Here is a 17693-nt window from a genome sequence, read left to right as displayed (position 1 = left end):
GCTCGCTGCGTCGTCACTTGTTGTAACTCGCTTGAGCACACCATTATCACCCGGTGACCAACATTGGTCGTTTTCGTTGACATTTTACATTATCTTTATGAAGCTGAAATGTTTCTCCAGACTGCCGAACAAGATCGACGCCAGATCTTAAAATTGTTATTCCTGTTATTTATGTTAAAACGGACCCCGTTGATTTTTTTGTTAATTGATCATCTATAGACAGTCATATTTGACGTTCGAAACTGAATACCTATAATTTTGTGCAATAAAAATATGGCCATACAATCGAAATATAAATATTAGTGTTGTTTTTATATGCTGCAAATATATGTTACAAATAGTGACCTATCATATATAATACATTGTTGCCTATTTTGCGACTGACACGTTCAGAGTTATGCCATCTACACATTGGATTTCGACAGCTACTATCGAAAAAGTGGCTCCAACTGAATAAAATCTTAACAAGTATTGCATACCCATGCATATTATCGGAATAGGATGAAAGCGTTTATGTTCCAGTTAAGTTGCAAAGACCGTTAGTTATCTGACTGATATAAAAACAAGAGAATATCATATATACGAGAAAACATCGGTATGATTGCACTACTTTGTCCTACTTCTTTCCGTCCAGCCGAAGTACAGCCAAACACTGTTTTTATGAATAAAAATGGTAAGCAAAATTGTAGAACGACAATTTATATATAAAATCGTAATAATATTTTTCATATATAGCAAAATGCCAGTAAAACATAAGGAGCTATCTATTATGTGGAAAATATGTGCTAAAATACCCGTTTTATGGTGACTGAAATAAAATTCTTTCAGACAAATTTAGCAATTTATCATCATAATATGGCTAAGATTATACATACATGCAGATACAACATACAATTAAATTACCCTGGGTCAGTGTAGAGGCAGTTTAAGTGTCTACATTATTCTGAATAAATTAGCCTAAGAAAGAGCCACATCAATAAATACACATGTATACTTGCAAATTACAAATTGGTCCATTATATGTAATAATATACTAAGTGTACTTGAATGATATTCTCTTCTTTAACAAATCTTACCCTTTTTAATATGTATGCACTGTCCCACCTACTCTCCTGCACATCGGTCGAATGTTACACTATCGCTTACTTTCTTATAGAAGAAGTAACATAAGTTTATTCAGTGAGCTTCGAAGGGAGTGTTTGTCCCACCAGACTCTTGGTTTAATCTATTCAAGCAAATCTATCTTAAGAACGACATGCATACTGGTGGTATTCATTCGAAACTAAAACATCAGTTTTCGAAAGAAAACAAAATATTCACATTAAACCTTATACAAGTCTTGGCATCATAATAAGAGGTCTCTTTCAAAGCCCCATTAAACTCTGGCAGTGTTACTGCCCTTTGTTAAAATAGAAAGCTCTTGATGCAACATGACTGTTTATAGCCGTCGTATCCAGTGCTTTCAGCACTTTGATTATATTACGTTTTCCGCTAGAGTAAAAATGTATTAAATTGAATCTTCTGTCATCTCAAGCGGATGCAAAGGAAAGGGGAGGGCATCCTTTGATGACTTAAATCTTAAATTAAATAAATTGACATGAAAATGCATAATTTAAGCACCTATAAATTATGGAAATCATAGAGCTAAAGGGGGCTGAAACGGGCCCTTTAGCCCCATCTTACGTGAAAGTGCATACTATAAATTTTAGCTTAGCTACGCTACTGAAGTTCTAAATTTATGAAAAAATATTGCCAACAATGTACCACAACCTTTAAAGGATTTTTTTTTACCAACAAGTCATTTTAAAAGCGATATCTTCCTTGATTTTATCTCCAATTTTGTGAACAACTGTGAATGCGTTAATATTCGTGTATCTGTCTCTCTCTACGTATATTTGATACGGGTTATTTCGGACTCTTCTTTCAGTGTCACTGAGTGTCAAGTCGTTTCTGGTATTGTTATACCTGTATCAATTTCAACAACAATTATCTTGTTCAATCATGTTTTTATATCCAGCTTGACTTAAGGTTGTTACATCAAGTAGGTGAAACACTCTGAAATAAGTATATAACAACAGGTAAATACAAAGTAAAATAAAGTAGGACATTAATTTCAACCATATCTTGTGTTCACGTTCAGAGCATAACCATCAACATGTCTAGTGGCCAATCAGTCATTTAAACTGATACACAGGCCTTAAACCTACATATAATATGCATCATTGTGGAATTATACAAATTTAACACAGTTTACATTTTATGCAATGCAAAATACATCACATTTAGCGTACCATCTGTGGGATGAGTGGAGTATACCAATAAAATATATTACACCTCCTTCTCTCTATAACACCAGTGCAAGGTTAATATTGCTGGTGAATCACAGAAGAAAAGTGGCTTGATAGAAACATGTCATTTTAAAACTCGATTTTGTTTTACAAATTTCACAATTAACGGAATAGAACAAAATAGAACAGAATCTCAATAATGCAATCCTCCAATGTACAATTAATCATTTTTCAACAGTCAACTAGAAAAGACTTTGACCACAAAACCTTTCCAGCATCCCTTTTTTCATACTAAAAAAGACACAATGACTTTTCCCAAGACATAAAATACTCTCAAATGAACCATTCATGAAACAACTATTTGATTTCTTAGAATACTGGCTACACATCAAATCAATTTATAAGTTGAAACCAAATGGAAATTATCAGATATGACCGGTGGATGTGTCTCCCTTTGAAAAATTATGAAATTGAACAGTAATGCTAGAATTCTCTCCCCTACACAAATGGTGTTGATTCCATTTCAGTTAAATTTCACCGCTTTTAAAATCAACATTTCTTTTATATCGGATACCTGCACAGTCATGTGAAACATAAAATCTTTAATATAAGTATTTCACGGTGCATATCCATATCGGTACCCTCATTGCGAAATCTGCTCAAACGGTACCCTCTTTGCACATGCACAGGTCATTCCCTGCTAAAAACAAACCAGTGATGGAAAACAATCCAGTAAAATTTCATTGTAATAAGAAAATGAGGTATGACACGTAGAAAACATGTATAACACGGAACACTAGAATGTTTTATTTATGTGCTGATTTGTCATGTGCCCGTTTTTCATATACTGCAACTTCACAATAAGCTACAAAAAATCGACACGTCTTGCCTCGCCCATAACCTCGACATATTTTTCGGGCAGAAATGAACCTGTGGCTTGATTATATATGCAATATACATATTTAATATGTTCATTTATATATCATCAATTGGAATAGAACACTTGCACCAACCGTAATACAGCACGAGCCGATGTATTGTGCAAAGGTAAGACACAATGGCGGACAGACACATGGAATTAACTACTATAAAATTGTCATTAATGATAAAACAGCACGTTTTCTGACATTCGTTCGTTTTTGATTTTGTCTTGTACATATATACAAATATATATAGGTACGAATCCAAATATTTAAAAGCAAAATGAAAAACGTTGAAAAAATAACGTTAGTTGCAAAAATAAATAAATGTCCTTTCAAATGACACTTAACGTTACAAAATTGGAATCTGAGAAATTAAAAAAAGAAAAGGATAAATAAATAAATAAGTGCACGCTTTCTTTTGCGTTATAAGCGATTTGTAAACTGATTGACGCCGTGCTATTTATAGTGTGAAATTTACATTAAATGATGTCTATTTCATTTTGATGGCATCCGTCACATCAGACGAACAAATGTCTTTGTTTTTATAAAAGACAATAAAAGTTAAGTTGGTAAGCTTATTCGGATTTATATTGACATTGGATTTCAATTAGTGTCTGATTTTTTAAAAAGAGTTTTTGCGTGTTTTATTTGATGCACGTGGTTTGGCGCCGTGTACATACTGTATACACCGCCGTAGGTATTTAGTTACTATAGTAAGCATCAAAAAGTAATTTACGGATATCTTAGTTTTGGATTCTTAAACTCACGAGTTTTAAAGTTTGGATTATCCTCCAAAAAGTGTTAAAAGGGTCTTTCTGAAGGAGATTTAGTGAAATGAATGGATACCCAATCCATAGACATGATACTGGGCATTCCAAACCCTGACTATTGTGCTGAGGTCATCAGAGAAAATTGTAAGTTTTCACATTTTCTTTAGTAACTTATTTCTTTGTGTTACAATTTTGTGACGAGGTGGTTAAGATCGTTGAATTACGATGTTCCCCTTGGGCCAGCGCGCGTTTTCTCTGAGAACAAAAAAGCTCGAAGCAGAACAATACGATGGTGACAGTACGAAAGTACGATCGACCATCGTACTGTCACCATCGTACTGTTGTTCTGTCACCAGTACACTACAGTTTAGTCGCCAATAACGAATCACTTCGGGAACAATTACTGAAATTTCGATGTAAGATAATGATGTTTACTATATCATTACATATTTCTTACTGTTATTAGTACATGCAATAAATAAACACAGATTTATCTAAAAAACCTTTCTTTTTAATAACTTTCAGATTCTTTTTTAGCCATCGCTGATTCCCCAATAGCGAATCAGTATCTCCAGTAAAGAATCACGTGACATTTGAATGCAGGAACTTTCGCAAAACAGACAATATTGACAGAAAACAGCTGATTTTTATTTAAATGAACTAAGTCTTACATATTCAAACTTGCAAAAAAACATGATAATGAGATGTACTTTAACGCCTTTAATAAAAGCTAGCCTATATCCTTAAGTATTGCTAATAAAATGAGACATATGCTTGTGATTATAACAAATTAACATGCTTATAGTTCTTTCAGAAGTTCCATAATCTTGCCCTCAGTGACATTATCCAAACATTTCTTAAGTTTATTAAAACACACATCAATATCAATATCAAAAAACGAGTATTGGCAAGGTAAAACAATGCCACCACCTTCCTGGTCTTTAGATGGCCATGGTGGAAAACTAGGTACTGGGTCCCCAGTGACTTCAGCAAATATCTTGCCACCATTATCCATGACATCACAAAATACCTCACTGAGACATTTAGGCACATGTCCAATAGGTGACCTGGCTACATCACTTAAAATTAATTGTCTTTTTTCGTCAGTGAACTGATCATGAATATGTTCCGGGAATGTTTCCAAAGGTGGGAGCCAGACAAGACAAGCATTTGCATCATGGGTATTTGTGTACTCCCTATCAATAGTTAGTTGTGTAGGTGGATTTGTTTTTGGAGGACGGATTTGAAAGACATGATAGCCTTTAATAACACAGTTTTTCAGTAAAATTTTTGTGGGGTTTGAAGGCATTTTCCCAACAGGTGATTGGTCACATCTGCTACTTGTAGGTCTGTCAGTAGAGGGCCCATCATTTGCATAACACTGAAAATATAATATATTATATCTAAGCAACTCGGAATACAGCTTTTGTATTAATGATACAATATTGTATAAGTAAGGCATTTAAATACTAAAAAAATACCAGAAAAAAAAATTATATAACTCAAAAGGCTTAAAAAGAAACAAATAGTATTATTATGCACATTATTATCATTATTATTATTAAAGTATTTTACAATATATAATTATATATAATTATATGCTTTACTTTTTTAATTTGCTACTCTTGATAAAAAAACATGAATGGAACTTAGTGATTGGTTAGTGAGATAAAGTTTAACAGGAAAAAAACAAATATTCATCTAATCTACCTCAATATAGTGATATTTAGCACTTAGTGTCAGTTTTTATAGCATCTAGGACAAAGGAATGGGTCATTTTCATTAATTTCATAATTGAGACAATCTGTATGCATCCATTTCTGGCAAAGGTCACATTCTACCCACACTCTACCCAAACCCAGTTCCTCATCCTTCTTATATATCATGTGACAAGCTTCACAACACACATCATCATTATCATGGCTTTGGACATCTTTCTGGAGTTTTTCAGAGGCAGACATAGGCACTTTCCCCTTTGCTGAGAGTGACCTTGAACCTTTCTTTCTGCTAGGACATTGCTGTTTACTCTTTTGTTTAATGTATTTCTCTTTTCCCTTTTTTCTTTCTCAGCAAATACCTTCACTTTTTCTATCTGTTTCAGAGAAAAAGTTCTTATACTATCTGCTGATGTTAAATTATCAGGAAGAATATTTGTTCAAGTTTTTCTAACAGGCTTTTGGGGCTCTACAACCTTTGGCAACTTCAAGCTTTCCAACAGTATTGGTGATGCAATGGAACAGCTGGAACTAGGACGAGGTTGTTCTTGGTCCTTCCGAAATATTGCTGCATCAGCAAGAAGTTCAAGACCACTATATTGCTGAGAGTCTGCAGCTGGAAATGCTTTCTTGTGAAGTTTCTTGTAAACATCAAAGCAAGGTGATACTCCTTCCAAATCATATCCGTCCTTCAGGCGTGTCTCATACCTTTCCTTAACAGTTGAGTTGAGAGACTCTCTTCAAGCATTTCTAGTGCACCTCTGGCCTTTGACTGTTCTTCAGTCACAGATGCTTATTGTTCTGAGGTACTCTCAGGTGCTGCTGCAGACGCACTATCACTGAATGTCAATGACGGCTTAAACATATCACTGGTGATCACGGTGCTATCTACAGGGTAGATGCCTTATGCCTTAAATGCATTAATTACAGTTAAAGGTTTGTAAAACTGTAAGTATGCTTCTGTTAGTTTCTGTGCAAAATTTTCCTTTCCAATTATTTTGCCTGGATTTTCTCGGGTGTATTTTCTACACACACCATGCCATTTTGTTTTCATTGGCCCAAACACACCCTTATCTAAGGGCTGCATCAAGTGGGTAGCATTTGGCACAATCCTATACAACTCGATGCCTTTTGCCTTTGCACTTAGAAAAATGTCTGGGTCAATGTGACTACTCAGACTGTCAAAAAGCAAGACGATAGGTCGCTCTGGTCCAGCGAACTTGTCGAAGTGATCGATGAATTTTCCAAATGTTATGTTATTCATCCATCCCTTCTTGGTGAAAGCAATATCAGCTCCCTCCAATGCACTACTCAGTGGGCTGTACCCCTTTGGTTTAGGCTCTGGGTAGACAAAGTAGGGTGGTAACATCTGTCCTGCAGCATTACCACAAAACATAACAGTTAGCTTCTGCTTCCCACTTGTAATGTGAGGTACTGCTAAATCTCTTCTCGCAGGCCCAATAACCTTACTTTTGTTGGCTCCCATATTAAATCCCACTTCATCTGCATTCCAGATTCTGCCAGGCAAATTGATCAACTCCTTACCAATAAGGAAGTCCTTAAACCTGTTATACCACTCATCTGTTTTCTGTTTGGTGACTTTTGACCTCTTCAATTCTAAATCGGTCTCGGTCCGGGAGCTGATAATATGTTTGTTTCTGTTAAGAAATGCATAATACCATTTCATACCAGGCCGACCTGACTTAAAAGGTGTCTTTCTTCTCTCTTGTTTCACAACATCTTCCACAAAATCTTAAAATTCACATGGTTTTAAACCAAGCCCACGCTATGCCATTTCACTAAGCCACTCAGCCATTTTCTCCTCCTCAGCTTCAGTAAAAACAGAATTTGGACCTTTACACTTAAACAAGTCTACTTGTTCTGAATAACGTCTATACAGAAAGGAATAAGTAAGTGAATTTTCCTCTGCTGCTTTCCTTAATGATTTTCCTTCCTTACTTACACTAAATAATGCCTTCCTCAGTCTTTGTCTCTTGTCAGGGGTCATTCTTCTACCATACTTCTTTAGAATCGTCTTTGCCTTTTTCTGGGTAGGAGTTCCTGGCCCTTTACGCTTTGGACCCATAATCTGAAATTAAATGTAATATTTATATCTTATAAAATTAAATAACTGTAGGGCCTACATGAACAATTACAGTTCATAAATAAAAACTTTTTATACACAACTATGTAATATTGAACTTAATATACTACTGTCTACAGATTGTATTGACTAAACATATGTTAATAATCAGATGCTTGTAAAGTTGAGTTTTTTATAAGTAAAATCATATAAAACAAAAAAGAAATGAATGGAAAAAGTAATTTTGACAGATCAAATAATGTTTGAGACGACCCCCATGTTGCCTAGTTTACCCGCCATATTGCGTATTTTTTTCTTATGTTAACCGCTACTGGCGACTACACATGTGCTTACATTGGTGCGAAAATAAATTGTTTAACATTATTATTAGTTTGTATTTTTTGTTTTATTTTGGTCTATGGAAACTTACCTTTAATTATGCTTTTAAGCTTTTGAAAAGAAATATCAAATTAAATCAGCGCAGTATGACGTTCCGAATTTTATGTTTCAAAACGAGGCTACAATTGTGTACATGTCGGTACCTGTAACACGGATAGCATCATGGGAAAATAAACAGGTCACCATCGAAAGTAAACAAAGTGTATTCATATCTGCTAAAGGTTCCTGAAAACAATAACAGCGTTTAAATAACATTTTCTTTGACAATAATAATTATAGATAGTAAGTTTAACGATTTTGATTCGCTACTGGAGAAGATTCGTTACTGGCGACCAAACTGTACCACCATTGAAAAAAGCACAATTGCATTTACAAATTTCTCAATATGATATTCGCTGAATCCATACTGTATGCAATTTAATATTTGACAGAAAAAAAGTTTGCAATTTAAATGCACTTGAACAAGATATTTTCATGTATTGAAACTTTATTTGGAACATGCAAATTCAACATTTACACAGTATTGAAAGATAATATTCTGTCTTGTTTGGTGAACTTTAAAACTTACCGTTGCGAATAAATGAGCATATAATCGCCCTGGACTGTCACGTGTCAAATATCAAAATATGTACATCTTCAGCTCGGCCCTTAAACGTACCCGGCCCTCGAGTCAGCTCGGCCCTATTCCAACTCGGCACGGGTCAACTCGGCCCACAAATATATATTACTGGTAATGATTACACAGTAGGGGACGTGTTACAGTATCGCGTTTTTCGGTTACAGTATAGAATTTTCAAGATGGAGGATTATTTATGGGAAGAGAGGTAGGTGATTCGGATCCATACTACTAGTAGTGTAGTTTCTTAAAGATGTTTTTGTGCTTTGCTTGTAAGGAACATAATCCGGTATCTATTCATATATTTCTTCAGACCCTGCACCGCAGATTTATCTCTATATTGTCTCATAATATGTGCAGATTTCACGGTTTAAAAATTTGAATCGAGAGACCAACGCATTTTTCTCCCATTCCGACATTATTTAAGCATGCCTAGATAAAGTTAATCTACAAAACGTTAGTCCTTAATGTTTAGAAACGTTTATAAAAGTAAATGACCAGTTGAACCTATTTTCCTGTTGGTAAAATGTATTTGAAAAAATAAACAATCTTACAGTATAGAGCGAGGTTAATTTTGAAGGGTTACAGCATAGACCTAGTGACTTTGATCCAATTTTGTTACAGTTTATACCCAGATTTCTGTTACAGTTTAGATACTTGCTAAATTTCAAACAAAGTTCGTGTATCTATTACTTTTATGAAATAACTCATACCTTTATATCTAATACATTTTTGAAAGGTTGTATCACTTTTTTTCTTCAGCAGAAAAGTTATAGTTTGCTATTTTTCTTACTTTAAGTTTCAGATTGAGAGTTTTTGCAGAATAAGTAATGTCCTAAGTAAGGACTGTTTTCTACGGAAGCTCAGAGGGGACATTCTGATTTCGTGGCCACGAGATATAACTCAGAAAAAACAACAAAAAACGAAATTCCCTATCTCGTTCCCATGAGTTATAACTCAGAAAAAAAAAAATTCGCTATCTCGTGGCCACGAGTTATAACTCAGAAAAAACCCCAACAGAAAACAAAATTCGCTATCTCGTGGCCACGAGTTAGCCGGCCAATCAGATGAACTTATCTTAGTCGTGGTAACGAGTTAGTTGACCAATAAAATCGAGGATGTGCACATTGATTTCGGCGCGAGTAGACATACTTGCCAAGATAGCGGCCTATAGAATGATTTTATGTCAACGAGATAGAAAAAAACAAACAAAAAAAAACAAAATTTGCTATATCGTGGCCACGAGTTATAACTCAGAAAAAAACAAAAATTCGCTATCTTGTTATCCCGAGTTAATCGGCCAATCAGCTTTTTATTCTGAGTTATAACTCGTGGGAACGAGATAGCAAATTTTTTTGTTTTTCGTTTTTTTCTGAGTTATAACTCGTGGCCACGAGATAAGGATTTTTTTGTTTTTTGTTTTTTTCTTAGTTGTATCTCGTGGGAACGAGATAGCATTTTGTTTTTCGTTTTTTTTCTAAGTTACATCTCATGGCCACGAGATAGGGATTGTTTGTTTTTTTGTTTTTTTTTCTGAGTTATATCTCGTGGCCACGAGATAAGAAAATAATATAAAATCGGAATGTCCCCTCTAAGCTTCCGTAGTTTTCACGACAACAACAGTTACTCTTATCGAATTGTAATGAGAGAACAAAGATTGTTGCTTGATTTCATTACACATTATAATAATGTCTATTAGTAATAAAATAGAGAAAAAAGAATCCTTAACAGAAGTCCAACACGGAAAACATGAAAATGTTGAGGGCTCAGTTTGACTAAACCTGTTCATGGACGGTAGTGGTAACTGCGAGCTACCGTTCACACCTCCTAGCACCGGCTTCAGCAGAATTCACATTAAACATGAACTGGTACACTTCAGACATTTTAACATCTGTGGATGTTTGTTTGTTTGTTTGTATCATTTTACGCCTTTTTTAACAGTATTTCAGTCATATAGGCGGGTAGTTTCCTAACCATCGTTCCTGGAGAGTTACACCAGTACTAGACTACCTTCCTCCGCGCTAAACTACCAAAGCATCTCCCGGGGATCGAACCCACGCCAGAGAGGTAACTGGATTAGAAGACATCGACTCTAACCCCTCGACCACGGAGGCGGTTATCTGTGGATGTGTTCATATGGCGGTTATCATGGAACCTCAATGTGACTCGTTATTGCCATTCTATGAAAAGCGGCATATCCCCCTCAGGTTAAAACGTGTTTGTGCCCAATAAGTGAAACTAAACAAAATGAAATTTTGAGAGAGAAACTGAAACTGAAACTGTTTTATTTGCTTAAACGCCTATTTCTACATATAATTCATATTCAATGGCGTTGTACAATATCACATCAGAACATTAAAAGTAATAAATAAATGTAGTTTAAGATAATAAAACAATTAATTCTAAATCTAAAATCTAAAACATGGTATCACAAATAAAAGAAAGAAATGTTATCTAAAATAATTAAAAATATGGCTATATTATTAAAGAACATGGTAAAAGACATGCAAATGTTACTTGGATAATAAATACATTGTAAAATCAGATATTTATCACAGAGTTAATGCGCAGAAAAACATTGTCACTTAGTTTCTACACTTTACTTACTTTGACTAAAAAAGATTAAAATAGTCTCTGAAGAAATGAGTCTTCAAGTGTTTCTTGAAACTATCAACTGATGAGCATTGTCTGATATTTAATGGAAGATCATTCCAGAGTTTCGGGCCGATTGTACTGAAACTTCTGTCACTGAAAGTTTTACACTTATTAAAAGGCACTTCATAACTGTCAACTGAAAATGATGATGATCTCAGAGAACGTTTTTGAACTTTAGGTGTAAGCAGGTCGGTCAAATAAGTTTGTGCATTTCCAACGTGACAGTTGTACATATATACAATAATCTTGAATTGTATTCTGGCCTTGATGGGCAGCCAGTGTAGATCGTATAGCGCCTGCTCAATACTAGTTTTGCACACATGTTTTGAATTCGCTGTAGTTTTGCAATATCACAGTTTGAGAGAGGATCGGGGGTTATGAAGCCTGCATACCATAGATAGGCTGTCAAAAGACACAATTAACAAACAGGCAAGTGAGCCTGCATACCAAAAATAGGCTGTCAAAAGACACAATTAACAAGCAGGCAAGTGAGCAATACTGCAACCTTAAATTCTATTTTTAGTTGGAATTTCCAACTACCATAATGTATTTCGTATGTATTTAAAAGGGTTTATTAACATTTTCAATTTTGTTGTGTTGGAATTTCTTTAGCGATTCTGTTTAACTCTATTTTGTTACGTTTGGTTTTCTTGAACATGCATCTTAAGTTTCAACGACACCGAGGTCATGTGAAAACATTCCTGCTTTAGTGTAAAGAAAGACCTCAGATACCCTTTGAGAAACATTTTAGACACGAGCGCCTGACTAGAACCACCGACCGTCCGTAAATTAGCTTGATAGATTCCTCACATACAAAGAATCCAAAGTCATGATTGGATTTCAACTACAGCAGTAAATGAAGGATGATTTGAAGTCGACGGCCTTATCCCGACTCTGTCACTATTATGTACCTCCATCAGACTCACTAGAGAAGATATAGTTATTGTCTGACCTTAATTTATACTCTATAACTTTCAATATTATATTCTTTTTCAGAAACATGAAAACTGCTATACAGGATGTCTGAAATAAAAAAACGACTTTTTATTTAACAATGACAAAATAATCGTAACTTCAACAAAGAAGCATTCGAAATGACGCCATGATCATGATTTGATTTGAATGTTTTTGGTTCGAGACGAGAAGGGTCTTTAAACATTGCCTCTTTTAAAAAATCTTTGTTTTGGGTTTTCATATCCCTGATTGCAACCGAAACCATTTGAACGACTTAATTGATAGAAAGTCATGTAAATTTCATCACATTTAGTCAAGTAGTTACTGAGCGGATGAGATTGCACAAGCATGTGTACGACAGACGGACGAATAGCCATAGGGCCAATAAGCTCACATAGATTTAAAAGTCTATGTAACATTCATACATTTTACCTAGTATAATTATATAGAAAATATCGAAGTCTAAACTGTAACCGAAATCTGGGTATAAACTGTAATAAAATCGGATACAAATCGCTAGGTCTATGCTGTAACCCTGCACAAATTACCTCGCTCTAAACTGTAACTTTGTTTATTGTTTCAAACGCATTTTGCCAACAGAAAAATAGGTTCAACTGGTCAATTACTTTTATAAACGTTTCCTAACATAAAGGACTAACGTTTTGCAGATTTACTTTTTCTAGGCATGCTTAAATAATGTCGGAAATGGAGAAAATGCGTTGGTTTCTCGAATCAAATTTTGAAACCGTCAAATCTGCATATTTATGAGACAATATAGCGAAAAGGTAGCACTCCACACTAAATTTCAAGTTTCTGCCGTCAATGTCCTACAAGCAATATGTCTAATAAATCTGATCCCAAACTACACAACCTGAAAAAAGAAAACACATTTTGTTAAGAACATATATGTCATAACATTGCAAATCTGTAATGAAATCATCCCATGTGCAACAGTCAGGCAGTTAAAAAAATTCCAATTCATTCCGTAAAAGCCAAAAATCTATAGTGGTCCGAGACCCAAAACAACATTTTTCGTCCCTCCGGCAAAAAATACCTGCAAATATACGGACTACAGAAACTCTGTCACTGCTTTAGCAACTCCCTATGCATGCAAACTATCACAAAGAAATAGGTGCTTGGCCTTGTAGATTTTTTGCTATTGCTGAAAGTTTGTACCCCCTGTAAAATCACTTGTTTTCACCGAGCATGCTGTTTAAAAGCAATGTTTACAAACAATGGCGGCCTTGACATCTATATTAAACAGCATGTTATTTCTAACCATGTTTTCGAATTTGCCAATGATCATATTACATGTTACAAAAACAAATTTCATGCTGAAAATGCATTTCAAAGACAACCAGTCATTTTAATCCACAATAGTCACTATATCCATGAAATCCTCCCTGGCCATTCGAAGCTGTGGCTTCATTTAGTGTGGTGTGCTGCCTAAACCTGCGGGGCAGGGTCCAAAGAAATATATGAATAGATACCGGATTCTGTTCCTTACAAGCAAAGCACAAAAACATCTTTTAGAAACTAAACTACTTGTAGTATGGACCGGAATAAAAATCACCTACCTCTCTTCCCCAAATAATCCTCCATCTTGAAAATTCTATACTGTAACCGAAAAACGCGATACTGTTACACGTTCCCTACGGTGGATTACTTTTATTATTTTTGATACGTTTTCATCATTACTTTCATGGTTTAACATTTTCACAGTGACAGACATCTACCTAAGGATATTGAAAAGTTTTATTGATGAAAGTACCAATTTGTATTTGAATTTGTAGGGAAAGAAAGAATTTACAATTTATATGCATGTTTTGCTACTCCAGATTTTTTGTAAAAGATATCGTTAAAACAGCATTGGTCGTATTAAAGAACAAACAGTTTTAAATACAATAACATTTATTGTCACAAAATTCAATCTAAAAACTATATTTATTGATCAATATTTAACATATATTGTATTGATATCTCTTCTTAACAAAGATAATTTCAAGCAAAACGTTCAGGTACATTGCCAACTTTTTCAACAACTTAACAATCTAAACAATCTATATCCTAATATATGTTTTTAAAAGATGGCCCAGCTGACCTGTGCCGAGTTGACCCGTGTCGAGTTGGTATAGGGCCGATTTGACCCTTTACCTCTTTCTCCTTATAACTTTGTAATATCAGTAGTTTTGAAGCTATAGAAGAACTGAAACCAAGGGTGCCATTATCATTGCTTTGAGGAATATGCATATTAAAGAATTTCATAATATCATACAAACTCACTTACCTGAGGAAAATACGTGCGGGTGTTGTAAATATTCATGACTCGGTAGCCATTTTGTCAAGTTTGAACTTTGCAGCCAATATTCTCGTTCAACCACCTTGTTCATAATTGCGCATTTTACACAATTTATTTATCGGTTCCGACAATCAATCTCTCTCATCTAGGAATGAATACTCATGTAAACAGTGTCTCCCGAGCATGCTATATGCACATCCGACAGATTGGTCAAATAAGGCAATATCTTACTGACGATGCGGCAAAATCCTTGGTGAATCCTTTTTATTACATCGAGACTGAACTATTGTAATGCTGATGTTGATACTAAAATTAGTACTGTCAGTAGCTTGCTCAAAAGACCCTGGAACATACGGCGATGCATACGATGGTGTATATGATGATACATCATTTATGGGCGAGGAAAAGCTGGCATCCTTGTTAAGGTTGATGCTGTCAGAAGTAACAGTTGAAGTAGTCCCTGGAAAATATGACATCATACCATTGGTGGTTGAACTAATGCTTCCATTAGAGTTTAACCTGTCAGAAACGGCAAAACTAGCATTTTTTCGCATGATGCTATCTTCGAGTGCTTTGTTTTTCAGTTTTTGTTTAGTCAGCTCATCACTCAACTCCTCCTGTCTTTTTCTGGCTTCTGTTTTGAAAGACAGAAGTTCTGATTTTAAATGTTTATTTTCATCTGTCAAGTATTGTGTAAAACTTGTATTAGACAACTGTCCCCATTTTGACATTTTTCCAAACATATCTAAAAACTTATTCATTATTCCATCCTCCATTTTGCTTAGTTATTTCGAAAACAGTTACGTAGTGTATAATGATGCTAAAACATGTGTGAACGTGTTCTAGAAGAAAGTGGCTGATATAGTAACCAGACGCCTCTTCTTAACCCAAGAAGAGGCTTAAACATGATGAAAAGAGCAGTTACATTCAACTTATAAAATATGAGTTAAATATTCAATAAATAATGCGTGAGTAAGTAGCTCTTTGAGAATTACTTAATGCTTTACCATATAATTTATGTGTCATGAAACATGAACTGTGTAGGTATCAATCTTTTGTTCTTCAAGAATTACTCAATGTCACACCGTATCAGTCAGGTGTTGAAACAGGAATCTGAGGTCATGTGAATTAGTCAAAGACATACCCCTCTCCGTCCTAAAAAACTAGATAAAAAAACTAGTGTCGCGTGAAATCAGTCAAATACACACCTACAAAAACTAGATAAAGAGTGTCTTATAATTGTATTCTTTCAAGGTCACGACACGTGACTATATTTGCGTGAAACCCGTATTTAAAAAACGCTTTGAGATACGATTAAACCCTCTTTTTTACCTTCGACTATAACGGTAAAAATAGTTTTTTAAGACAAAGCATTTCATGTCAATGAGTTGATATATAACAAGATGTGTGAAGTTGGCGGCCCAGCGGCTTGCCGGCATGAAGTTGGCGGCCCAGCGGCCTGGCGGCGTGAAGTTAACGGCCCAGCGGCCTGGTGGCGTGAAGTTGGCGGCCCAGCGGTCTGGCGGCGTGAAGTTGGCGGCCCAGCGGCCTGGCGGCCAAACATTTTAATGTTGTAGAAATTTTTTTGACAATAAAACGGCATTTTATGAAGTTTTAAAGATAATTATTGTTATTTAAAGGATATATTAAAACAAAAAATCTCTTTCAGAGAACTTTTTTATTTTGTCATTTTTTTTAAGTTGGCGGCCCAGCGGCCTGGCGGCCAAAAATTTTAATGTTGTAGAAATGTTATTTTAAAAATAAAACGGCATTTAATGAAGTTTTAAAGATAACTATTGTTATTTAAAGGATATATCAAAAGAAAAAAATCACTTTCAGAGAATTTTTTATTTTGTCATTTTCCATAGGGAACGAGCCTTGGCGTTGGGATTTCCCTATCCTCTATCTAACCCAGGGATTCATTATTTTTCTCACTCACCTGGACACACAAAAAAACAGTGAAACTAATTGCTACGCGCATAACAACGTAGTTTCGAAAAGCGGAGGCTTAGGCGCCTGACTTTCTATGATTATGTACGTCCGCAGAAATTCTACTGACCAAGTTTTTTAACAAGCTTCTACATTTATTTCATAAATTAATTTCATCATCTTCAATGTATACACACGCACATTGAAGTTTATTGAGGTACAATGTCCCATGACATGTTTTTTATCAATTAATGATACAAGGTTAAAAGGGTAAAATAACGATGTTTTCATATTTGAATGGTGAGACAACATATTTCAAAATTAAATTTTCTGTTTCATCACGTTTTTCATTCATTGTGAAATTGCACTTACTCATTGAATGGGTGGTGTTGGTAATGTTGGTGGTGGTAATGGTGGGTGAGCAGTCGAGTTTTTTTCAAAAAACTTTCAAAAGTCACCGAAGCGCAGTAAGTGTTCATTCACAAGAAAGGTCGTTAATTGTTCAGCATAAGAAATACAAATTTAATGAAACGTTCCAAATTCATGGATGCAGCATTAAGGTGGAATTCGAGTGCTTTAACGGATGCATGAAATGTACGTACAGTGTGAATTTAATTTGCTACTACTGCAGAGATTTTAAAAGGTAGAAAAACACATAAATAGAAGTGACTTGTATAATGGAAAATTTAATGAGAAGATCGCGATTTATGAAATGCAGTTTATCACGGAATCCTGAAAAAATATTCTGACGGACAGTATTGCTGCAGCAATTCTGATTTCCTTGTTTGAATTGATATTAGACAAACCATGTGCAGAAGATCTTAAACGCTTCTTTAAATTATTAAGTTCGCCGTGTTGTAATATTGAGAACTTCTTATCGCTTCTCAATGTGGACTTCCTTATTCTAGCTTTAGACTGTTTTCAATGTGATCGATTAGAGGAGGACTTAGCGTTACACCACAAAAAGAACGATTTGCTATTATGAACTATTTGCATTCCACTAGTACTTTTGGAGATCAACTATTGTTAAACTTCAGAGAAGTTATTAAAAGCATCCAGCAG

The 17693-nt window shown here is 34.9% G+C and overlaps 1 protein-coding gene and 1 long non-coding RNA gene across 2 annotated transcripts; both read right to left on the bottom strand.

Annotated features, from left to right (window-relative positions):
- Nucleotides 1–4653: 4653 nt before the first annotated feature.
- LOC132723619 (uncharacterized) lies at nt 4654–8515 on the bottom strand. Its single transcript, XM_060708378.1, has 3 exons — nt 8210–8515; nt 7660–7785; nt 4654–5362 (listed from the first exon to the last, which is right to left on the bottom strand). The coding sequence occupies exons 2-3, from the start codon at nt 7780–7782 to the stop codon at nt 4781–4783; spliced, it is 705 nt and encodes a 234-aa protein (XP_060564361.1). The 5' UTR covers nt 7783–7785; nt 8210–8515; the 3' UTR covers nt 4654–4780.
- A 4670-nt stretch (nt 8516–13185) lies between these two features.
- LOC132723618 (uncharacterized) lies at nt 13186–13720 on the bottom strand. The gene is made up of 2 exons (XR_009624774.1): nt 13458–13720; nt 13186–13274 (listed from the first exon to the last, which is right to left on the bottom strand). It is a non-coding gene; the product is annotated as an uncharacterized LOC132723618 (long non-coding RNA).
- Nucleotides 13721–17693: the final 3973 nt, after the last annotated feature.

The sequence above is a fragment of the Ruditapes philippinarum genome, unplaced genomic scaffold (genome assembly GCF_026571515.1).
Source record: "Ruditapes philippinarum isolate M1 unplaced genomic scaffold, ASM2657151v2 ctg2728_1_1_1_1, whole genome shotgun sequence".
NCBI lineage: Eukaryota > Metazoa > Mollusca > Bivalvia > Venerida > Veneridae > Ruditapes > Ruditapes philippinarum.
This window is presented reverse-complemented; position numbering and strand designations above follow the sequence as displayed.

Bases quoted from the DNA above. Each gene is read 5' to 3' on its own strand.
- LOC132723619 (XM_060708378.1), bottom strand. From the start codon at position 7,782: ATGGGTCCAAAGCGTAAAGGGCCAGGAACTCCTACCCAGAAAAAGGCA. The intron at 5,363-7,659 runs GTAAGTAAGGAA...TTATATTTTCAG, and splicing joins TGAGGAAGGCATTATTTAGT to TGTTATGCAAATGATGGGCC.